Below are 25,182 nucleotides of genomic sequence, written 5' to 3'. Positions count from 1 at the left end.
CAGGCTGTCTTGCCTGACACCAGAAAAAATAAACTGCAGTCTGCATTTTGTTAATATGCTGCTCTTCACTCACACCTGCTCTAATCATGCCCTAAAGACTGACACAAACATGTAGTATGTGATTTTTACATATTCTAGAGACTGCTGTCTTATGTCTTCAGCAAGCAGTGGCAGGCAGCACAGCAGCCTTCCTTACTGTCCAGAGGCTAAGCACTCTCCAAGTGATTCTCTTATGCTTTTAAACCACTGTTGCTCAGGAAGAAGTATTATCATCTTAAAATGTCATGTTCTGTTCTCTTTCAGCTGTGTCGGGAAAACTGCTAAGCTACTAAGTGTATTGTAGCTTAAATGGAAAGATCTTTTTTCTGTTGCTTCAAATGGTAAGGAGTTATTACAACAATGGTTAAGTCTTCATCTCTCTTACAGAACAGAAAAAAGGCTCTGGAGGAGATGATTGGATATTATCGCTTCTGTAGCTCTTGTGAAGAATTTCAGTCATGGATGAGAGATAAAGAGAATATTTTCCGCACTCTTCAACCTCAAGCAGACAATGTGGAGGTCATGCAGCAGAAATATCAGGTAGCCCTTTTTCATTTTCCCAGATGACACCTAAAATTCACCTTAAGGTAAATTAATTTTACCTTAAGAAAAATGATAAAGTTGAGAAATTATGTTTTGAGGGCTTTTTCATTAATTTCAACTTTGAGAGTCATGCATAGGCCAGATATTTCTTTTGTACAGACTATACAAAATTACTGAAGCTGATGTGACTGTGTCCCTTTATATTTCTGTGAACATGGTATCCTGTACATATCATGATACACAAGGATTCTTTCTGTCATTTATCTTGCATCACTTTAAAAAAGTACCAAATTATGAAAAGATCCATCAGTGCACTTGCATCCCAGTGGAGTGGGAGATACGTACACAATGTGCACACCAGGCAGGTCAGGGGGCTGTGGGGGAATTGTGTGCCCAGGTGTGCATGGAGTCAGCAGGCAGACAAGGGGAGAAGCCACCTGAGAAAGGATATGAGTGTACATAAGAGATTATTGAGAATTGTGACCACAGAAATGGAAAAAACTCATGTTCTTCATTCTTGCATTTTTCATTTTAGAGATTTTTAACAGAACTGGCTGCAGGCAAAGGCCAGCTGGAAGACATTGAAAACTTAGCTGTTAAATATGAGAAGATCAGTCCCAGCAAATATTTTGAGATCCAGACTTGGATGGAAAAGATCAACATCAGGTAAAAATTCATCCACGGGTGACAATGCTGCAGAGTAGTTCTGCAGCACTGCAGATTTGGTTACTTAAGCATCAGGGTGAAGACACACTTCACAAATCTTGAAAGGAACATCAAACCATGTTTGACTCCCCCAAGAGTATTTAGTACCTGTTGTGAATGTATTCCTGCTGCCACGTCACTCAGTGGGCATAGGCAGGTCCTGATTTTGACCGTGGTTGTTTAATTGCACTGTGTTCAGAGTGTTCTGGTCACCTGAGCAGGTCCCCATTTTTGAGATTACACTGGTATGAACTTTGATGTTGTGAGGGAGTGCTGGTGTTCTCTCCCACCCAGCCCAACCATTTAAGTCCTAATGTAATCTTTAGACAAGAATTTTTCTGAACAGAAAACAGATACAGTTCATTTATAACAATGGCTACAAATTGCTATCTCACTTCAAGGTGGCAATCCATGGAAAAACTGAAGGAGGAGAAAGGCTCTGAGCTGATTGGGGTGGCTGATGTGAGGACATTTCTTCAGGACTGTCAGAGCATAGGAGTGCTACTGCAAGACAAGATGGTCCAGCTCAGAGATCTGGAACCAGGGAACTTGCCTGCTGGACTGGAGTCAGACGAGCGCAAACTGTACACAATTGAGAGAGAGGTCCTGGTGATAGAGAGGAAAATTGAATACTTGAGGAGTGTTGCAAAATCGTAAGGAACCTTCTTTATGTTTTCACTTTCTTTCCTATTTCTCTAGGATCATGCTGCAAATTATGGCTATAAAGAGAAAGAGCAGTTTTTAAAGTTTCTCTTTCTAGAAATCCAAAGAACTCGCTTGCTGGACTGAGCTGATTTCTCTAGAGTGTTTCTGGGTGACTGGGGAGGTGTTTGTTTCCAGACTTCACAGTTGTAGAAGGATGAATACCACAGGACTGTTTGTGGCTCTAAAAAAATCCTCTCTACTTATGTTAGTTACCTACGTCAAAATGTGGAGGTATCACTTAAGTCCTGAAAGAGGGTAATCAGGGGAAGCAAGGGTGATGGCACAAGAATAGCAGATAATTGTACAAAGGGGTTTAAATTTGAAATATTAAGGTTTTTTACTTAAGTTTTCAGTATATTCACAATGGGGATATGTTGCCTTACCTGACTTTCTTCTTAATGGAACTCTAAATATCCAAATCCATTCCTTTTAAAGAGTACTGGTTCAAGCTCTAAGTATTCATACAGTTGAATGTATTTTATTGAAGGATCAAGGACACCAACCCTGCAGAGAGCAGGGCCATCACTGAGCAGGTAGAAAACATGGAGAGGCTTCTGGCAAAGCTCAAGCTGGAGATCCAAAAGAAGCGGGACATTCTGCAGTGGGCCCAAAACCAGCAGTCCTTCCTGCAAGACAGCCGTAGGCTCCTGCTGTGGGCAGAGGGCGTTCGGGAGAAACTGAGCAGTGAAGAAATGGGTCTGGACGTGGGATCTGCAGAGCAATTGCTGAAGGAACATCAAGACCTGCTGATAGAAATTGGCTCTCAGAGTGAGAGGTAGAGAGATCCTGGCAGGGTGGGCAGAGTGGGGTGATATAACAACAGTACTGTGAAAATGAAACGTGTAAATCATGTACATAAATTGTGCGTGAAGGTGATACCGGAATGTTATTCACATGCACTTGAATGCTTGTGACAAAAGGAGACTGCCAAACAAAAAATCTTGTCTGCTTTTGCATACTTATCCTGAAGGCTGGGGGAGGGGGAAGGAGGAGCTGTGTGTTTGCAGGAGTAGAATTCCACAAGCTCTCCTGACACTCTCAGAAAGTGCCACCTGTACTTTATTCCAGTACCCCATTCCTTCTCAGGCCTTATGCTTCCATTTGCCATCATTTTTAGTTCTTCTTCTGCACTGTTATGAATTTCCAGATACTGTTGGCCCTCCCTTCCCTTTAAACATGAAAGCCTACTTATGTGGGCTTTCAGTCCAGATGGGGAAACCTCACCCACTGCTTCCAGCATGTACCCCTGAGCCATAAAACAGCTGCACTTTGTAGTGCATAACCTGCAGGAAAAGGTAATAGGTAGGGAGGGAGGGAAACTTGGTGTATGGCTGCTGCCAAGAGAGGAAAGAGCTGTGATGAAAGAGAATTCATATTCCCTCATGCAGTGTGGTCTCATTTTTCTTTTTGACTCTGGGAAGATTTCTGCAGCTTGAAGAGCTTGGGCGCAAAGTAGTCCAGCAACAACCCAGTAACAACAGGAGCAGAGATATCCACCAGACCATGGAGAGACTTGCCAAGGAGAGCAAAGAGCTGGAGGAAATGTGGGAAAAGCGATGGAAAAAGCTGCAGGATGGCCTGGAATTGCAGAAGTTCAATAGAGAGGGAGACCGTATCAATGCCGCCCTCTCTGGCCACGAGGCCTTTCTCCGAGGGGATGACCTTGGGGTATGGACAGCAACTGATCTTGTTTCCCCCCCGCTTCTTTTCCCCATCCAGGGAGTAGGAGCAGCCTTCTTTATTAGAATGGCTTCTTTATTCTTCTGATCACAGCATTTCCATGCTTGGGAACTAGACTTTCAGGATCTTACTAACATTCTTACGTTTTTAATGAGAACAAAGCTCATTGTCCCTCAAAAAAAAAAAAAATTAAAACAGCTAGGGTTGTGATTTGTTGCTGTTTGTACATGTCATATAGTTCCTATAAAATTGACTCACCCATTAAAAAATAAGGTTTCCACTTAAACATAGTCATTTCTTTTCAAGCAAAAATATAACCTTTTTTTTTTTTAAAAAAAACCCTTTTCTTTCATTAATTTAAGAATATTAAAGCATATGAAGCAAAAAACAAATGCTGACAATATTCACAAAATTAATGAAGAAGGTGAGGTGGTCTCTCACTGCCTCTTATATTCTCAGCTGAATCCAAAACATTGATACTTTGGGATCAGCGGAGTGGAATAAAGTTTTACAAGTTAGTCTTTTGTATTGCATATCCCTAGATGGGCCACAGTGGGGACAGAAATTCAGAATGCAGGTTTTCTTAAAAGGTGAAGATGGAACCATAATGGAAACATAGAACAGAGAAACCAGATATGATGCAAACCTGCTGCTTGTTTGTAGCCCTGAACATCCTTGGGCTCATACGAAATGTACACTCTATTTCCTGCCTGAGAGACAAGGAGGAAAGTAAGGTCCAACTTTTTTTTCACTGCTACAGAAACAATCAGAACAAGAAATTCTGATCCAATTTTCTTTTTCAACTGCAGGACCACGTAGATGCTGTTCGAAGCCTGCTGAAGCAACATCAGGAATTTGAACAACTGCTGATGGCACTGAAGAGACGAGTGGAAGCACTCAATGAAAATGGGGTGAACCTACTAGAGAGCAGGCACTTTGCATCTCGTGTGTGAGTTCCAAACCCATTGCTTTTTTATTTAGCTTTAATAAATTATCCAGTGTGATCATGTGAAATCAAAAATTTTCTTTGAGGAGAAATTAGTTGACCTCCAATCCAGTTTGATTAATAAGGGAGCCAAACGGAATTATTTTTAAAAAATAGATTTCCTGTGCTCTTAGGAAAAATGAGCTTTAGGTTAAATGTGGCGTTTGGCAGAACATGAGAATAATTTGTTTTGTATCATAACTTCCTTAGAGTCAACTCATTAAATGCCTACAGAAAAAGAACTCCTTAATTTGTCAGTATCACATGTTAGAAATACAGTTTGCTTTCAAAAAGTTACTGAAGACTTCACAAGCAAAATTCTTCAGGAGCAGCTCCTTTGTGTTTTTGTCCAAGCTGAACTGTTATCTGTAATTCCTTTTTTTGTGCTATGGCCACTAGGATCTAGTAAAGGGACCCCTTTGCAAACAAGAATTAGAAAGAGAGAGTTAGAATGGACCTCTTGGATCAGAAGACTGTGTCTTGTGATCATAAGTGATAATGTCTTGAACACTCCCTCCACAAATTTATAAAACTGCTCTTACGATCTGATTTCTTGCCAGCACTACTACCATTAGAAAGCCATTCCAAAGCCTCATTGCACTTACACCAAAGAGGAAGTTATTAGTTAATTATAAGTAATATAACAATACTGTGGAATATTCGGAGCAGAGGGAGGTCTCAGTGTTCAGTGTATGACTGCAGTGCACTAATGTGACACAGCCATACAAGAGGAAAATCCAGAGCAGCTGGCAAGCAATGCCTGCTCTCCAGGTGAGCCCAATATGGTGATGGGACAAGGCCACATATCCCTTCTTCCTGTCAGCAAAGTTGTAGAAACTAGATTACATTTACATCACAGTCATGACTGCTGCCTAAGCAAGGGGAACCAGAATTAGTACAGCATTGGACTTCCTGTTTTTCTTGGTAGTATTGAAGAGAGAATGGTCACGCTCCGGAGAAGGTGGGAGCAGCTGATACAAAGCAATGCCAAGCGAAAACAGAGGTTGTTGGATTCCCTACAGCTACAGGTAACTGATACTGCAGATTTGGTCAGGCATCTGTGAATATGGAATTTTACCCTTTGTCTTAATATGAGACAAAAACTCAAACTGCTGAGCATTCCTACTACAGCTTTCTCTTTGGCTGTGGGACAGAGCTTTGTTTTCCAGGGAGCAGATGATGCACTGGCAACAAAACTTACAAACCTATAACCGTAGAAAATTTTTAAAAAATAGAGGAGATTCTGAATGAAAAATGTCAACAGAATGCTTTGTCTGCTGGTTAAATTTATTCTGCTCATTACTTACTATTGTTCTGGGCCTTAACAACCCAGTACAATTAACCAAAGTTTTGGCACCAAACAGTTTCTGTGCTGAGATATGAAGTTATACGGGAGGATTGGTCCTCTTCTGGCTAAAGTATTCTATTAATGATGGTAAACTTCACTGACAATTACAGGCAACAGATTAGTAAATGTGGTAAAGAAGTGGTTATGGTGGCTTAAAACCTTGTCTATAATTCAATATCATACTTTTTCATTAGTTAAATCAATTTAATCCTGTTTGTTTTCTGTAAGGAGTTTAATCGTGACGCTGCTGAGCTTTTGATATGGATGGAAGAGAAGTACAAGATTGCATCAGATGAATCCTATCGAGATCCAACAAATGTTCTACGCAAGCTGAAGTGGCATGAGGCTGCTGAGAAGGAAATGTTGGCTAATGAGGAGCACTTTACAACACTGATAAAGGTGAAGGCAGCTTTGGAGCTGTTTTCCATCTTGTACCAAAATTCATAGATGCTGACTGCTAATAATGTGATGCACTTTCTTTCTCCAGAAAGGAAATCAATTGATTCAAGATAACCATTATGCTGCAGTTTCTGTCCAGGAGAAGATGTCAGAGCTTCAGAGGAAGTGGAGGGAATTGTATGGCAAGATGATAGAGCGAGGTGACAAACTGAGACAAGCTGGACAGCAGGAACAGCTCATGGAACTGCTGCAGGTCAGGAAGTCATGAGGAACAGAGGGGGGGAATGGCCTAGGAGCCTGGTTCCTCTCTTGTGTGGACACCACATAAAAGAGAATACCATTCAGACAGAAGTGGTTTTTGAGGTCTCCATTTTGTCTACAGTTCCTGGAAAGAAACTCCAATGTTATACTGTCCAAGCTAACCTCAAATTTATGAGCACGATAACAATGCCAGGAAAGCATCAGGCTGTTGAACTCGGGCTCAACACTGCATCTGTGTGGCCATCCTGTACTGAGAAAACAACCCAAACTCTGTAGGGGTCAGTGCTATGCAAACATAACTGCTTGCCTGGAGGCAGTCTGGGGCCACAGGCATGGCACTGTACTAAGCACACAGTCACCCAGTCAAATTTTATAACAAGGACAATATGCTGTGAAGCTGTTTTGAGACCATTATTAATGGAACTGCTGTTGAATTATAGTCACAATCTGAAGTCTTTGAAGATTGTCTGACTTTTTTATATTATGTTGCTGAAGATATTTCAAAGAGACTTTTTTCAATGACGTGATTTAGTGTCTCAGGGAGAACAGTACTCCAAAATAGTTTGCAAAACAAAATATTCCCAGAAGATGTCTCTAAGAGACATCCAGACATCATATTACCAAGAAAGGACAATTGGATTTAAAAATTGTGTCCAGGAAGCTGCCATAGGAGGGGTTGAGTGTAAGAAAATGTTGTTGAAAGAACAGTATGAGTGTGCTGTAATCTTTTCCTGGCAGGATGCCAAAAAGAAGATAGAAAAAATTGAGAAAGTTCTTCAGGAATCTGAGACAGGCCATGATTTGCGCTCTAGCCGTGATCTACTCAAGCAGCACAGACAGCTGGAAAATGAGACACGTGAGCTGGCAGAGAAAATGAATGCCATTGTATCTCATGCAAGGAAAATGGCCACCAATCACTTTGATTCTCAGAGGATTCTGGATGAAACACAGAAATATCTGAAAAGGTACAGTGTCCCTCTGTTTTTGTTCCCATCCACCTCTTGTGACAAATAGCATTTTTTATTCTACCTTCTAAAAATTCTATTGGTTTATTAAGATTAACCCATATTCAGGAAAGATTTTTCCTCCCAGATGGAGCACAGCTGTGCTTTGGTCCGAACCTATACATCTGCCTGTTGACCCACCTCAGCCTTTATGACTGAACATTGCTCCTTGCCAGCTGCACTCCTCCTCTAGTCCCTTTCTTATCCACAGGTCATCCACTGCTTTGTAAGAGGTACAGTGATCCAGCATTCAATACATCACAGGACAAACCTAGGACTTTAAAAGTGTAAATAATTTTTTCTCTGCTTATATTTAGTGTTATCATATAGGTCTGCTTGCCAAGGTATCCTTGTATGTGCACCCAGTACTAAACATTGAAATTTAATTGCAAAGAAGTGTCCAGTGCTTCAAAATCTCCATGACGGTGTTGTAGCCTAATTCCCTTGGCAGAATGAGGATAAAGCTTTGTTTTAACATATATTTAATGGATGACCTCTAGGTTTGAGTCTTTGCAAGCACCTCTTTATGAGAGGCGTAAGTTGCTGGAAGCTGCTGTGGATCTTTATGAGTTTTACCATTATCATGACATGGAACTGAACTGGATCAATGAGCGCTTGCCAATTGCCCATTCCACCAACTGCGGAAAGTCCTTGGATGTGGCTCAAAACCTGTTGCAAAAGCACAAGGTAACTCCTTCAATCCAGTGCTTTATGGCATGGTTACCCACTGCACTTCACCTCAGCCTACATACCTGCACCCACCTCTGCACAGTCAAAGCTTCTGACGAGTACATTCACTGATTCCAGCTCTGGTCCAGCTAAAATGGTTCAGTGGATCGACACAAATCAGCAGAGTGGTGATGATTTTCAGAACAAATACAACATTCCTGTGAGAACTGCAAAATTTGTCATATTGTGGAGTATTATTAATGTGGGAAATTACATAGCTCTTCCCATTAAAAAAGGATAAAAAACTAGTGCATTTGACACCAAATAGAAAAAGAGTAAACTAAATAAAACTATTGTAGTTTTCTATTTATGGTTTCATTATACATTCTATATTGAAATTTGTGCATACTGGATTTTCTAGGAGAGCATATAACAGCCATTTAGCAATTATCTTAAATCTCTGCAGATTTTAAAGTGGTCTAAACAAGCTACAGCCTCTGTAATTATAAGGACGGGTTAATATTGTTTTCTGGGGAGTTTGATACTTTGCAGCAGTTCCTCACAGCCAGAGCAGTACCTCAGCTGCCCTGCACCACAAGCAATGCTGGATTTTGCAGCACCTTACTTGCAAATTTCATGAGAACGTTTACAGGACCGGTGAGGAGGATTTATGGAGCAGTAGTCCAATAGTTTTCATGGTACTGATGACAGTGTCTCCCTTTGCATCATCCTCCCCATCCCCCATCACCAGCTCAACATTTTTTTCTGATTCCCCCAGCTTTGTGCCTCACGCTGTGATCTGCTCCTTTTCCCAAATCTCCCTGGCTGCTGGACTGGGGAAGGGGCAGGAGCATGGTAGGAGAGGACTTGGGTGTAGGGAAGTTAAGGGATGTGTGCTGCTTCCTTACACACCCTTCCCATCTCCCTCGATGCAGTACCAGGAGCAGAGCATGATGTGTGTGGGGCTGGCACCAGTGACCGAGGCTGCAGCTGTGGTAGAAATAAGACAGTCCTGGTGTCCACTTGCTGTACTCTGCCCACTGTCACCAGATGCCAGTTTTGCTTAGGATTAGGAGCACACAGAATTTACTTGTCCTCACATATCTTCCTTTATTCCTATTTTTTCTTTTCCCTCATTCCCAGGAACTGCAGGCAGAAGTGAATGCCCACAAACAGCAAGTGCAGCGAGTCCTGGATAAAGGAAAGACGATGATTGTAGACCAGCACCCATCAGCTCAGAAAATAAGTGAGAAATGCCAGGAGCTTCTGACTGCCTGGCAGGGCTTGGAGACGTCCTGTGAGGAAAGGATGAAGCAGCTGCAGCACTCAGTTGGCTTCCAGGAGGTACAAATTGAAGCAACGACCTTGCACAGTAGCTTCTTCAGACAAACAAGAGGACCAAAATGTTAAAGTGAATAAAAAGCCAGCTTTGCTGAGACTGGTATTCTCTCCAGCTGCCTGAGGCCAGACTCATGGGAATGGAGGGCTGGACTGCCCAGCTGAATGCAGCCCCACTCTCAGCCCGCTGCTCTGCACATTGCCTTGGGTTCTATATCCATCCCACATAGCTGTGCACAGAACACACATCTCTCCTAGTAGTAGCTCCTTTCTCTGTGTCTTTACACAGTCTCAGGTTTAAACTTATTGATGTAATGAGTCCTGAACTCGGCCTTCATACTGGAGAATTATGAGATGGAAATCAGAAAAGAGGAGATTTCTTGTGCTATCCATTCTTTACCTGTTTCACACAACAATTTTCCAGGCAATAAATGATACTGAGGAACAGGTACTCTCAGATATTCTCAGAGCAAGTTAGGGATTTTGGCTTTATTCTTCTCAATAGGCCTCTGGACCTTCATGCTTAGCCTGTTTAAAAAAAAATAAAATTAAAAATGGCATGCAAATATTTATATCAATAATCCAAATTTTCTGTCATCAGTGGATCATTTAGAAGTGCAGTTACTCAGTTTTGTAGGAATAAACAGCATTTGCATGGAGTTCACATGTTAGGCCCAGCTAAAGTGTGTTCCCTGGGGTATTTGATCATCTGGCCTTTATTTCCTCTACATGTGAACACACTTGTCAGAACTGCAGACTTTATGAAGCCTGATTCTTACAGTGATTTGAACTTCTCAGGCAGAGGAAGGAGAAATGTCCCACTGATATTCTACACTTAGTTATCCTCCACTGAAGTCTTCCATCTGTGATCTCTTTATTATTTTATGATTTAACAGAGAACATTTAATGAAATATTAAATAAAACATTACAGTAAGCCTTACAGTGCACCATCTGTTTAGAATTTATTAAGTAGGAAAAAAATGTCATTAGTGTTTTGAAAGTTGAAGCTCATTTGTTTTCTCTGTAACTGATAGTTTTTAATGAATACATCAGACCTGGAGGCTTGGATAGCAGAAAAATATCCACTTGTGACAAGCAAAGACTATGGTAAAGATGAAGATGGAACACTGAAACTCATCAAGAAACATAAGGTATTTCTCTGCCTAAATTCTATAGGCTAGCCTGATATTTTGGTCCCTCTGCAGTCATAAAATTGTTTGTCTTATTGGAAGTTGAGTCCCTAGCCATCTCAAGATTTTGCATTGATATATGTCTACATATGGATAGATTGATAGAAGAGATCCGTGCAGTTTACTAACTTGGTTGATAAAATGTAGTTTGGGGGAAAAGGAGGATGGTGAATATTTTCATATTCCTCTGAGGCCAAATCTGACTATCTGCTTTTCTGTTTCAACAGATGCATGCAAGAGCCTTGTAATTTTTTCCTAAAATCAAAGATACACATAAAGTATTAATCCAGGAATACTTTACCATCAGGGACTTCTAATTGTCTTTATTCATTTAATTAGTTTGAATTTCTGTACCATTTTTTTTAAATGTTGCTAGAAAATAATTTAAAATTAATCAGGTCTTGGAAACGTCATATCCTTCCCAAAAATTTTTCTTTTTCAGTCACTACACCCTGCTGACAGAGAATGGCTGTCTCAAACAACTGACTCTCAGTTCACTGTTTTTCTTTGTCAGGCACTGGAGCATGAGATTGCCATTTACCAAGATTTGTTGAAAGAACTGAGTGAAAGTGCCCAAACTCTTCCTCTTGTGGGCTCCATCCAGTATATTGAGGTTGATGCACCAAAGGAACAAGTTCAATCAAGACTCCAGGAGCTACAGGAGCTAGCAGCAGCAAGGTATAAACCAGAACTCCCCCTTGGATCCCAGATTAGATTCAAAGCCCACTGAAATCAATAAAGGATATCTCCAGTTACTTCACTGGAATTTATATTCATTATATTATAAATAATAAATTCATTATAATTATAATGTTGCTATTAATTTTATTTTACTTCTACAATTTTAAAATTAAATTATATTATCTCCTCTTTTTCAATTATAATTAGGAAAATGCTTGTTTCTATATTATAATCCTGTGCATTTATGAGCTTTTCATTTTATTAAACAAGACCTCTACAATTTGTTCAAAGAGTTTTGCTGCATATTAAGGATTTGATATTTACCAATTTCCTATTTGTCTTTAATCATCCTCCTCTAAAGTGACTTGAGGTGATAGATTCTTGCTTGCATTTGTGGTATTTAGAATCTACTATCAATAGGAAAAAATGTTATTACAATGTTCCCTTAATATTACTTGAAAAATTACTTGATTTTACATATTGTAAAGGAGACAATAATGGATACATTTATTTATACACCCAGTGACTGTGCTAGTATAGGAAGGCTCTGACTCCTGAATTAATAATTTACTTTTAATTTCACTTTCTTTCCGTTGTTTTTACAGCAAGATATTTACAACAGGACAGTTGGCTTGTACCAAGGATTTTAACACTTCTAGTTTGTTTTCAGAAGGGAAAATGTGTCTGAACAACTTTGATTTTTTTCCCCACAAAATTTCACTCAGAAAAGGAAGAGGGCTCTGCAAGTAGAATAACAAATCTGAATACTAGAATAATTAAACCTAAAGAAAATCTTGGTATTTTACCTTTCATTTTTAATCTCATTAACAGTTGACAAAGTAAAAGCATCTATAGAAAAACCTGTGAATGGAAAGTTCAGAAAAAGATATAATCTAGAAATATCAAAAGACTTCTGTTTGTTGAACACAAAAATATTTTGTTTCCATTTTTCTAAATGTTAACCTGTGTCTTGTGGTGCCTTATTTTTGCTCTGGTTTGCACCTCTCATCTGCATTCTCCTTGGGCTGGACTTTTAACAATTTGCATCTCTTGTGATGAACATTTGTAACTCAAACTGGGAAGCCAGATTCTTCTTTCCTGCAATATTTGCCCAATGGCAGGCTGACAAATGGAAAATGTATATTTTTTTTTTTTGCTGTGGAAGCCCTGCAACATGTCTGGGTGAACTATAAAGTAATCTAGACCACTGGAAATATGTAACAGGTTGGAGCAATTCTGCCAAACAGGCACTATGAGGATTGCATCCAAAGGCTTTCATGGCATCTGCTTTCCTGATGCTCAGGAAATATTTATTCTCATTTTCACAAGCAATTCAATTATCTTTAGAAATACAGATCAGGACAGATCTGGAAAAAAATAAGGGGGATTATTTCTCATGGAAAGAAAAAAACCCAGCAAAAGCAATAACAACAAACCCCAAGCAAAATGTAAAGCAGAGCAGAGAAAGAGTTTGGATAGGCACAGTGCTCTTCTGGGAAATTCAGCTAATGACATGAGAATGACTTGGCTGACAGCTGTCATCCTACAATCATAATTTCCAAATCTGAGAAACAATCAGCTCTTTTGTTACAGAGAATGAGTTTTGATGGTGAGAGGTTTTGGGGATTCATTGGAAGAAAGTTACTGATAGCCCTTCTCTTATATTATTAATTATATTATCTTGTCTCCTTCCCCCAACAGAGGGAAGAAGCTTGATGAAACTCTTGTCTTGCATGAGTTTCTACGAGAATATGAAGATCTGGAAGACTGGATCACTCAGCAGAAACAAACAGCCAGCTCTGAAGACTATGGAAATGATTATGAACATGTTTTGGTGAGTTTTTGGAGTAACAGACAAAAAAATCAAATAAACTGTATGTAGTAAGACTGTAAACAGATACTAAGATTGTCCTTGAAAACTTAAAAGGCAGAGTAAGAAGTAAGTATAAATAACTGGAAGATGGGAAGAGAAAAGGGTGAAGTGAATGGGAAGGATTGAAGAACAGGCAGCATTGCATCCTGTTACCATGAGGGCTGAGCTGTCTGAAACAACTGCATGTTGAAATGTCTGCACCTTCAGAGAGCAAATCTTTTCTATTTTTAATAAGTAGATATTTCAGTATGGTATCCATTTAGGGTTTTTTCCTTTCTTTTTTTTTTTTTTAATTGTGATTGCTGATATACAGACCTCTCAAGGTATACCTCTTCACATGGCATTGAAACCAATCTAATGTCAGCCTGTTACAAATCACTACAATTCAGCCATTGAGAATCTTCATTTATGTAATTTATTTCAAAATAGCTTAAAATCAGACTACATTATCCATTTACAGTACTGAATACACATTTGCATTCACTAAGTAAAACCACATAATTTTATAATTGAAATTCATTGTACATAGAATGTTTGTTTCTATCCCCAGTAATAATGTTTATGCCTCCCATCTGCATCACAAACCTCATGCTTTGCTAAGAGTTTGAAGCTCCTCATGGTCTTTGAAGGTAGAATCCAGTAATTCTCTGCAGTTTGTCCATCTCTAAGTATCATCAGCTTATTACCTGATTTTTGTCTGTGTTCTGATGAGCAGGTATGTTTGGAAAAAGAGAGCACTCAAAAGGGGTTTTCTCTTTATTCTTGTTTTCCCTTCTAAAGCAACTTTGTGCCAAATATGATACATTCCGACATCAGTTGGAAGCAACTGGGAAAAGAGTTGTGGCTTTCCAGCAGCTGGCAGACAACTTGCTGAACCAAGGGTATTCTGGGTCCTGGGAAATTCGGCAGATGCAGAAACAACTAAGGTAGGAGCCATGTGCTAGGTCTAAAATGCTTTGTCCTTTCCATCTGCTCTCAAGGAACAAGAAACTAGGAAGGGATAAGTCATGTCCTCCTGATTCTGTAACTGCAAACTATGTGGTTTGCCCACAGAGTTGCTTCCAACCTCATTTAAAAATAAACACCATCTACTTGCTGTTCTGGCTTCTTGTAAATTGCATTGGAGGTGCTTTACAAGGTGAACTTCCTTTGCCCTTTGAAACAGGATCACCAGCTGAAAGGCTCAGAGTTTAGATGCTTTTTATTGCTTCTTGTTTTTCAGTTTGAATCCCATCACTGCTCTGCAGAATAACATTGAGATGCTCTGAGCTTCTTAGTTCTGGCATCAGTCCAAACTGGCCCAAAAGAGAAGCATGTCTGCAGGCATGCTGTGGTCACCACAATATAAGAAGGACATTAAGCTATTAGAGAGTGTCCAAAGGAGGGCCAGGAGGGTGATGAAAGGCCTCGAGGGGAAGCTCCTCATGTGAGAAGTGGCTGAGGTCACTTGGTCTGTTCAGCCTGGAGAAGAGAGGACTGAAGGGAGACCTCACTGCAGTCTGCAGCTTTCTTGTGAGGGGAAGAGGAGGGGCAGAGGTGTATCTCTTCTCTGTGATGACCAGTGACAGGACCAAGGGAATGGCCTGAAGCTGAGTCAAGGGAGGCTTAAGTTAGATATTAGGAAAAGGTTTTTTACCCAGAGGGTGGTTGGGCACTGGAACAGACTCCCCAGGGAAGCAGTCACATCACTCTGAGTTCAAGAAGTGTTTGACAAGGCTGTCAAATGCATGGTGTGATTCTTGGTGTGTTCTGTGCAGGGCCAGGAGTGGGATTTTAATGATTCTTGTGGATCTTTCCAACTCAGGATATTCTATGATTCTATGACTCAGTCCTCCAAGTACTGCATATAAAACCTGAAAAGTGCAGTTGAAGGGGGAACTCTTAAATAGGACCATTTCTTCAAGTTCCTGGAGCAGATAGGAGGACAGAGTAGGGTGAGAGACATGCTGCCATCCAGAGAATCACTCCAATAGAATGTAAAAGCAGGAATTAAAAACTAAGCAATAACAGATTTTGTTTTCAGTATTTCTTTAGACTGTTGGTCTCCTTTATTCCTAGTTTAAATGTTTTGCATTGTTCTTTTCCCCACTCTACCTTGAAGGAGCTCTTGGGAGGAACTGTTGGAAACGACCAGGTTACGAGGTGAGCGGCTGAGAGAAGCTGAGGCAATTCACAAGTGTTACCAAGATCTGACAGATGCTCTGGCCCATATTGAGGTAAAAATTCGTAGGAAAATCTCATATAATGCAAACTTTATTTCAGCTTTCTTTTTCTATGAAATATTCTTATGATTCTCAGCATTCTTACTGCTGACTTCAAAAAAAATCTCAATAAGAAGCCAGTGTGATTATTCATAGCATTAAAAAAAAAATCCTGGGTAATCCTTACACACTTGATTGGTTACCTTATGAGAATCACTGGTGAAACCAGGTGGAGCTGAAGCTGCTGATCTGTGGGAAAAGCTGAGAAGATCAGGGCTTGCACTAAGGTGCCTCACAGTGCAATGCATACAGTGATGTTGTTTGCAGTCATCAGGCCTAAGAAACTACTGAATTACCATGGTGGTTCTTTGTGCACTGTTGTAGTTTTGTGTGTGTTGAAGAACTCTCCTCTGAAAAAGGCATTTGTTTGGATTACAGTGACCATTAGCCTGGAAAGTTGTCAGGCAATCATGTGACCTGATGTGAAAAGCTGAGCCAAAAATCTTTTCCTCTCATTCCAGTGCCCAGTACTGGTAATAATTTCAAACAGTTCCAGCATGAAAACTAGGGGAAGAAGTCTCCTGAAAAAATCTTCAGCCTTCTGTTTTATCTGAACATCCTGAAGAATTTCACAGAGAAACCACATCCTTGCTGTAATGAGAGGTGTGGTTTCCCTAATGCAGATGTTTACAGGAGGCAGTGATCCAAGGGGTTCCACTGTTTGCAAGGCAACAGGGCTTTGTTTGGTTACATGTGATGAATTTTCTACTTGTTTGTGCTGGCAGAGGCTGCTCTATTCAACCATGTTATTCCTGTTTTCTTCCCCTGTCATGAATAGAAAATCAAACACAATATTTCACCATTTACCAGCTGGGCTTTTCAGAGCCTGGTGCTTATTTAACTTCAATGATGAAGTAGTTAATGCTGAGACAGTGACAAGTAAGGGTTCAAAAACACTTCACAGACCAGCTGTTGGTTTACCCCCATGCTGAGTTTGGTCCAGGCAACCACTACATCCTTCTTGCATTGCATCTTAGTAATAGCTTCCCACCAGGGAGGGAGAGCAGGCATCTCATCCATCCCTTCCTGTGTACCCTGGTCAGAAACCTACCAGGGAATGCTGTTCTCAGAGGAACACAGTTCCAGAAGATCTTGCTTAAGTCACCAGCTCCAATGCCATCATAGTACAGGCAACTACAACATGCACCTCCTTTTATAGCACCTTACCAAGCCTCATTGTTGGTATCCCAAACTAGCCTGTGATTCTCTTGTAGAAATGCAGTTCTTCAATGGTAAGAAATGTTCTGCTAATTTTCCCTAAACTGACCTGGAACAAATTTCTAATGATTTTAGCAGCAGTGCAGTTGTCCAGCTGAAATGTCTTTTCTTTTTTGCATGCATTTCCAATGCATGTCTGAGTAACAACTACATCCCTTCAGAACCTTTGCTTAATTTAAAAAATGGTTTTGTTTCCATTTGTGTAGTGCTTCCTCCATTTCTCTCATCTTTACAGTAATCTTTCTTGTGCATCTATAACCAAAATTTTATCTAAAGATGGTTCACAGGAAGACCACGTGTATCTCAAAGAATGGAGTGAAGCTGTTTCTTGTTAATGCTACTTTTAAGAATTCACTGTCACTGCCATAGGTATTCAAGACTGATTGCCAACACAAAGCCTGTAAGGTATTTTCTTGTATTGTCTAATCAAGGAAAGACACAAACCATCATTAACAGTCTATTCGAATAGCTTGGCCATTACGATAGTTTGGCCAGAGATTTTCTGGCTTCCTTTTATCTATCAAAGCTGAGTAACTCAGAGTGTCCTCAAGTGTGCAGTATGGGTTAGAGTACCCAATATTATTTAATGTAGGCTTGTAGTGAGTTTTGCTTGGAAAGAGGAAAAAAAACAAAGCTTTCTCTGATTTCTGCTTTCTAGGAGAAGTCCAAAAGTATTCCAGATGTTGTTGCTAAGGACATGAGAGGCGTGCAAACCCAGCTCTGGAACCACGTGGCCTTGGAGCACGAGCTCTCTGGGAATGAGCAGCAGGTAATGGCAGTCATTTGTAGTCTTCAATGTGTAGCTAAAGTTCAAGTTTCCAAGATAAGCATAATAATAATAATTTGATATTGTGAACCAAATTATTAAAGTCTCTCACAGAAAGCCTGGAAATCTCTAGTGATTTCCCTTCATTTTCTGGGTTTTTTAATATAGTCAAGGTCTGAAGACAGTGATAAAGTAGGTAATTAAAACTTTTCAAATAAGGCACATACTGTAATAACTACTGACTATTGAAGTTATTCACTGGGATATTTTTGATCATGGTTTGAAATGTAGGATTATGCCAGGGTTTGTGATATGCTTATTGTCTTCTTCAAAGTGTTCCAAGTGATTACAAGGAAAAATCCAGAATCAGTTTTATGTGCAGAGAAAAGTAATATTGGTACAAATTGGACTGTGAGAAAAAGGATGGCGCTCACAATACAATTATGTAAATGCAACGTAAATAAATGTAAATTTTACAAATATGTAACATTTTATGGGAACAGGTACCTTGTATATGGGAAACTTGATTGGCTTCAACAAACCAATTAAAACTAGCATGAGTTTTCACTCTTGTATAATACATGTGATAGTATACAATAGTATACACAGTGTAGAACACAGCATGAGATTACTGGATTACTGAATTTATCCCAGTATTACTTATCAGTGGCCTCAAATATTTTGGCCTTGGGGCAGTAACATTAGAATTGATCCCATCAACTTCTCATTACTTCCAAGGGGAAAAAAGCATAAGACATGCATGAAGAGAATGTAGTCACAGTTAAGCTATATGATCAATGAGGAAAAAAATTGGTTTGCTATTACTTGCATTATAATAGCAATTATAATGCTACTTTCATTATTTATATAATAAATGGTGTAGTAAAAAAGGGATAACAAATCTGCATCTGAAAAATCACTGTTGTGATGAGCCTTGGCAAACACTGGATGTCACTATTACTCCATAGAACAGACATTATTGAAGTTTTTACTTAATGTGAGAAAAGTTAAGTCAGAAAATGTTGCTTGAATTGTATTTTCATGTACAGAAAAGATAGCCCTTATCAGAGATTTTCTAACATTAGCAGGATCTCCTTGTTACCCTCTTCTTTCACCCCCTGTGCACAGCTGCAGGAGCTGATCCACTCTGCAGATCAGGTGCTGCCCCATTGCTCCAAGAAGCAGGTGGAAGACCTGGAGGCAAAGCAGCAGGCAATAGAGACCAACTGGAAGGCCCTGAAGTCCAAAGTGGAGCAGCGCAGGAGACTCCTGGAACGAGCCTACAAGCTTTATGAGTTTCAGGCACATGTAAGCACCTCTGCCCTTTGTCCCTCACTACTCAGGGAAGGTTGCCTGCAGTGTGTGTGAATCAGAGGTGCACTTCCAAGCTGGAAAAGGCTGCAAGTGCTCTGTGTGTTATCAATCAAGCATTTAGTGCTTGTAGATATTTAGAAAGGCGTTAGAGGACAAGGATCTTTTTTATAGGATAAGGATTTTTTTACCTTCTGTAAGAATAGAAGCTTCCATCCAGAGGTGTAAGCAATAATTGTCAGCTGTCAGAAGCAGTCAGCACTTTGCAGGAGTAGCAGTAATCTTTTCAAAGACTTTGCAATTTCCACTGACTAGGATTGACAAAAAGAGATGTTACTGTCCCATTTATAATGCATAAAAGTTTGCTCTCTCTCAGGGCCTGCAATAACCTTCGGTTCACTTACCTCATTGATCAAATACAACTCACTGATTTTTGCACTAATCTCTCAAGCTGCTCAAACAGGGACATGGATGTGTCAGCAGAACATCAAAATCAGCAATGCACAGTTGCTTTGTCTCCAAAGAACTCAGCAGGTCACTGAGCTGTGATTTGCCATGGAATGCTTTGCAAATGTCAGTCAGTAGTCTCAGTGAAGGCACTTGAGCTACACCACTGCAGATCAGTAGGTTATTGCTGCAAGCTCTGCAGGTGTTAAACCAGCAAGAGTTTCCCCTTGTATAATAAAGGGAGTTGCCAATGTAGATTTCAAGAATGCATTTGCATTCTTTTATTCTTGAACTGTTCCAAGTGTAACTATTGTGTCAACTCAAGATTCTTCTGGTACTTCACATTCTGCTTCCATTTTTAGTGGGAAGCAGGGAGTGTCCAGAGAATGGTCACCTGGAAAAAATTTGCTGCAAGTTCTACTTAGGGCTGTGGTCTGGGATCAAGACCACAGCAGAGTGTACATGATTGGTTTTTTTTAGCATGTGCATCTGCACATTCAATTAATCCACTTTAAGTCTCTTATAAGTGTTTAAATCATCATTCCCTGTCATATTTTATATGAAGAAATGTTATATAGTTAAAGGATGTTTATGGCAGTTTGGGGGTTTTGAGGGTTTTCTTGGTTAGTTTTTCAACTGTTACAAGTTCCATTATCATGTGCAGAACTGTTGATGGGGAAAATTAGTGTGATTCTACTGATGTAGGTGAAAAGTTCATTTCCCCAGTCTTTCTAACAGTATCTAGGACTGATATGAAGAACAAGGCAAACTTTTAGAATGTATTTTTCTATCATATATATTGGATTCTTGAAGTCTTCAGCCTGGAGACATTTTCATCAAGAGGTGGATCTTGGTGGATTTGACCATTAAAATGTAGTCACTCAGAGTTCACTTCTTTATTGATTTACTTCATCGCTCACATCACAGATTTAATTTTTCATTTCAGATAAAAAATATTAAGTTGTCTCCATCTGTGGGAGTGTTATTCTAATTTTTATTGCTGGAATGATGCAAAACACCTTTGGTTTGAGTTTTGTCTGAAATGTGTGATGCAGCCTGTGGTCTGAATGACAAATCTATAGCTCGTGTCTTGCTCTGCCAGTGTGTCCTTTGATCTTCATGACTCTTGACATCATAAAACAAAATGACAAAGCCATGTAACCATATTCTCAGTGATGTGTCTAGACAGGACTATGCCTCAGGCAACTGCCTGTCTCTTTGGTGTCAGGCTGATGGCAAAAAGAATTCCCAATCCTCTCAATTCTCACCTCCTTACATGACTAATTCCTGAAGAAGTGAAGAGCTGGTTCTGCAGATTGGTAAGCCTGTCTTCCTGCCCAGATGGGACCAGGCAGGATCATGCAGCCATGGCTAATAACCATAAGAATTTCAGAAACTCTACAGTAGGTTAGAGCAGCTTTGCTGCAGAATATCACCCAAACTGCTGAATGCAAAGAGGCAACTTTGCCTTTCCTCTTTCAGCCGTGCCAAGACGTCCACAAATTTAATGAGAGTCACAGCTGCTCAGAGTACTTTTTCATTATATTGTTCATATGCAGTCCACAGAGCTTGTTCAATTAAAAAATTATGCACAGATTAAGTGAAACAACCAAAAAATCAATTTTCATAAAATGAAAATTCTGCACCACCATCTAGTCTATCTCCTTACACCCCACCAAGTACAATTTTAATGTGACTAATTAGCAGAGCTGAGCCTAGCTGACAACACACAGCACAGCAGAGGGCTTCAGATCTTCCATGGAGTTTGTCAAGGATGATGAGTTTGGACACAGACTCAAAGTATTTCTGAATGATCTGAGGCTCTTATTGTGAAATTTGTGCTAGGATCTGCACAATCAGAGTCAGGCTCTGCGTAGGAGTTTCCTCCAGACTGATGCCTACTCTATCCTTAAATATTGCTGGCAGTGGTAGTCCCGTAACTTCTCATTGGCTCTTGACTTGTTCCATTGCATTATATATCCTGAGGCTTATGGATTTTTTCCTAATGCTTAGCTCAAAGTCTCAGGGTGTTTTAGACATCTGCAATGCCAAGTGCAATGTCAATGTCTACAGTGACATCCAGGTGTGTGAGTGAATTAGTTCTACAAATGGAAATTATGCCAACAGGTGTGCACTACCATGGGCCCCTTTAAAAGGACCACAGTCTTTTTAAAGAGTCATTTAGTAGCTGTGTTTGCTGGCTTTAAAAAAGCAGTATCTTGGCTTTAAAGGCTAAAGTCAAGACCCCAGATTGGCCAGTTTCAATTTTGTGGTGCTTTTCTGAATTTTTTCTTGGCCGTCTTTACAAGATTTTCATTATATGAACAAAAATCTATGGGTAGAATGGAGCAGCCAAGAATCTATTTCCATTACATAGTTTCCTTCAGTGAAAAAGCCAGTAATCATTTAAAAGCTAAACAAAAAAAAAAGTTTTCTGCAATAAAAGAGAATTTTTCTTCAGCATTTACTGTAAATAATAGTACTTTAAAATGCATTATATAAACCTGAAAGACCATTTACTACCTAAAAACTGAATAAAATAATCCCGACCTATTTTTATCAACATATTTAATCCCTTGTATATCCCTTACAGTCCTAGTTTTTAACTGATATAACAGCAAAACTTCTACTGCAGATTCAAATAAGATGCCTAAAGTAAGAGACTGTTGAAGGTATAGAATCAAATGGAGAAAAAGACATACAGAGAACAACAAATTATATTTACTTGTACAGTTTTCTTCAATCACAGTTTAAAAATAAACCTCAAGGATTTTTTTTTAGCATTTTCATGCTCATAATTGCTTCAGACATTTTGAGTTATTGCAAATGTATTTATTGGTTCATCAGATTTTGAAAGTAAACTAGCATGACATAATTGTTCCTCCCAGTCTCAGTGCTATAGTTCCACATATATGATATGTGTGTGCAATTTCTTCTAAACTGTGATTTACCCTTTTCCCTTTTTGTTTTTCGCCTGAAAATTCCCACTCTCATTTTAAAATATGTGCATAACCTAATTTTCAAATAGACTTTTATAAGGAAAAGGTTTTCACAGAAATGCAGGATGACCTAACAATGACCACATAAATGTAGGCTTATCCTTTATGAGGGAATAACATCAGAAAATACTTTAATAAAGATGGATTAAAGGGCAATAAATGAGATCATGCTGTCACTGATGTGATATGATAGTTTGATTACGATACTACAAACTATGTAACACAGTATATAGGAATTCCTGCAGTTATGTTATCCATCCTTATAAAATTCATAGAAATGCTGCAAGCACTAACAAAATATTTTATTTATCTATCATTTTATTACGTATTATTCACTTAAGTTGAAGAGTCAGCCTTAGATTTTCCTGCCTGCTAACCTAAGCTTGAGCCCTAACCTGAATTTTCATATTTTCTGGGGTTCTAGGTGTGGGACTATTTCTTGTGGACAGCAGAAATAGTAAGGGAAATGAGAGCCAAGGAGTCTATTCGGGACATATCTACTAGCAGCCTGAGACTCACCCAGCATCAGCAGCTGCTGGCAGAGATCGAGGCACGAGAAGAGAAGCACAGTCATGTTGTACAGCTAGGACAGTCCCTCTTGCAAGATGAGGAAATGCCATCAAAAGAGGTAATTGAAACTCCTCTGAGCTCAGTCATACATGTTCAGCACTGGACCCCGATGTAACTGTGATTCTGTATTTTATCACACTGTGAGATACAGGTGTACACCCACTTGTCCCTGTGCATGGCCAACCTTTGCCTCAGTATGTGACCTGTCTTGGGCACAAAAACGTCTGCTCCATTTCTAGCTCCTGCAGCAGATGTGTGAAGGCCCCCTGCAGCAAATCTGGACTTTTCAAGAAGTTCACCATGTTCTGAGCCACTGAGTCAATTCTACCAACTTCCCAAACTGGATTTTCAAACAAGTGTTACACTTTGTATTACAGGGGTATACGCACACCAGGACAGTCTGGACAAAATCCTGTCAACCAAAGAATAAAAACACTCAAACATATGAGAGAGTTTAAAGATTGATTGAAACATTTTCTGTAGAAAAATATTACACTAGAAAATATACACTAGTAAAATACACTCCCTGGAAATGAAAGATTTAAATCAAAATGTCATTTTACTCAAGATAAATAGCTTCTAAGATTCCCACAGCAGTTATTTCTTTTCCAGTACCTACCAGCTCATTTCTCCCCTGATAATTCATTAACATGTCTCTTGAACACCTTCAGAAAAATGCAGAGTTTGTGCAAGTTACTCTCCCATCTCACCAAGCTATTTCCTGAAAAATTGCTGAATATTGCACTCTATGACTAGAAATCTTGCTGACTTTAAAGTCCTTTGCCTGTACAAAAAGGCAGGAAAAAAGTCATTCATAGAAGGCCTGTGAATATACAGTGTTTGAAAGCTGAAGTTGCATGAAGTCTAGCCTTGTGGCATGAATTCACTGACTAGAAGAATATGCTATGTTGATAATTTGTATTTTAATATCTATCACATAAAAGGTTGTAGTGCTATAATAGCACTCTTAATGCTTAAAGCTAATGAAGAATCTGATTCTAGAAGTGGCACTTTGAACAGTTACCTTTCTTTGCTCTTGGTTTGGACTGCTGTATATGCTGTAAGAAGCACTTCTCCATTGCAGAAATGAGGCACCTTTGATTATCTCTCTGCCCCAACAGTAGTGCTAGAACTTGTTCCACTTTTTTTTTTTTTCTGTTTTAATAATGTTGTTGCAATTTAAAAGGATTATCCACCACTCCACTTAATCCTCTCTTCTCTCAATTTACCTGGACTATGGGATATAAAGACCAACACAAGTTTTTAATTGGAATTTTTTTTCAGATTCAGCAGAAGCTGCAGGCCTTGTTGGAAGAGAAGAAAAATGTATACAATGCATGGAGACAGAAGAAGGAGTGGCTGGAGAAAATACACCAAGAACAAATGTTCTACAAGGATTGGGATCACCTTGACATGCTCCTGAACTCACAGGAGGTGAGCAAATTATAAACTTGAAATAAGCAGTTCAAACTCTTCCAGCATGTAAACTCTTTCAAACTAAAAAGGCCACAGTGTTCACCTACAGCTTGAAGTCCTTGTGCCTGGGTACAGACAAGACAGTCTCTTTTATTGGCATTGTTTGTGTTGTGGTATCACTTGGAGACTGTAGCAATGTGCAAGAAGCTCTCCTTTCTCATGGGGCTTAGGTGTGGAACAGAAACAAGTAGATGATCCTTGCCTGAAAGATAATTCACTGCAAATATACCTAAGAGGGAACATATGAGCATCACAACAGAAGAGGGAGACAAGAGTCCAATAGAAGTACAATTTACAAACAGATCTCAGCTTGCCAGCTGCTTAACCACTGGCAAATTTGGTAGGATTCAAACAGAAAGGAAATTTTAAAGAGGGTTTGAAGGGATTTTACTTTGCAGGTGTTGCTGGAATTCTCACCTCAGGCTGAGAGTTATGCTGGGAAAATGCAGCTAGTGGAAAATGGATGTTAGCAGTGTGAGTTAAAACAGAAAAGTGAATTGACTTCTCAGTTCTGCAAGGGAATTGATAGGAGTACAATGAACGAATTTTTAAGGAGTATTAACTTCTGTTTGATGCAGTTGAGAAAAACTAGAGCTAGTGAAAAAGACTGTCTCATGAAAAAAAGAGAGCAGATATAATCAATGCAAAGAGACAGCAGGATGTTCTTATTATCAGCATTTTGCAGCTCTTGAACTGTATATTTTTTTTCACCA

General features: G+C 39.5%; 1 protein-coding gene across 1 annotated transcript in view; it reads left to right on the top strand.

The window, feature by feature from the left end:
• The window catches only part of SPTBN5 (spectrin beta, non-erythrocytic 5), a 90,984-nt gene that overhangs the window by 15,903 nt on the left and 49,899 nt on the right, over positions 1-25,182 (top strand). The window contains exons 14-34 of the mRNA XM_059848214.1: positions 427-579; positions 1,118-1,248; positions 1,689-1,940; positions 2,480-2,767; positions 3,414-3,660; positions 4,482-4,621; positions 5,586-5,685; positions 6,234-6,404; positions 6,493-6,657; positions 7,404-7,630; positions 8,170-8,356; positions 9,482-9,682; positions 10,712-10,828; positions 11,382-11,545; positions 13,250-13,382; positions 14,202-14,347; positions 15,523-15,637; positions 17,559-17,669; positions 18,795-18,974; positions 22,848-23,051; positions 24,278-24,427. Coding sequence (XP_059704197.1) covers positions 427-579; positions 1,118-1,248; positions 1,689-1,940; positions 2,480-2,767; positions 3,414-3,660; positions 4,482-4,621; positions 5,586-5,685; positions 6,234-6,404; positions 6,493-6,657; positions 7,404-7,630; positions 8,170-8,356; positions 9,482-9,682; positions 10,712-10,828; positions 11,382-11,545; positions 13,250-13,382; positions 14,202-14,347; positions 15,523-15,637; positions 17,559-17,669; positions 18,795-18,974; positions 22,848-23,051; positions 24,278-24,427 — 3,582 coding nt within the window. The remainder of the gene's footprint in view (positions 1-426; positions 580-1,117; positions 1,249-1,688; positions 1,941-2,479; positions 2,768-3,413; positions 3,661-4,481; positions 4,622-5,585; positions 5,686-6,233; positions 6,405-6,492; positions 6,658-7,403; positions 7,631-8,169; positions 8,357-9,481; positions 9,683-10,711; positions 10,829-11,381; positions 11,546-13,249; positions 13,383-14,201; positions 14,348-15,522; positions 15,638-17,558; positions 17,670-18,794; positions 18,975-22,847; positions 23,052-24,277; positions 24,428-25,182) is intronic.

The sequence above is a fragment of the Haemorhous mexicanus genome, chromosome 6, assembly GCF_027477595.1.
Source record: "Haemorhous mexicanus isolate bHaeMex1 chromosome 6, bHaeMex1.pri, whole genome shotgun sequence".
NCBI classification, from domain to species: domain Eukaryota; kingdom Metazoa; phylum Chordata; class Aves; order Passeriformes; family Fringillidae; genus Haemorhous; species Haemorhous mexicanus.
The sequence above is the reverse complement of the archived record's forward strand: the minus strand, read 5'-3'. Positions and strand labels throughout refer to the sequence as shown.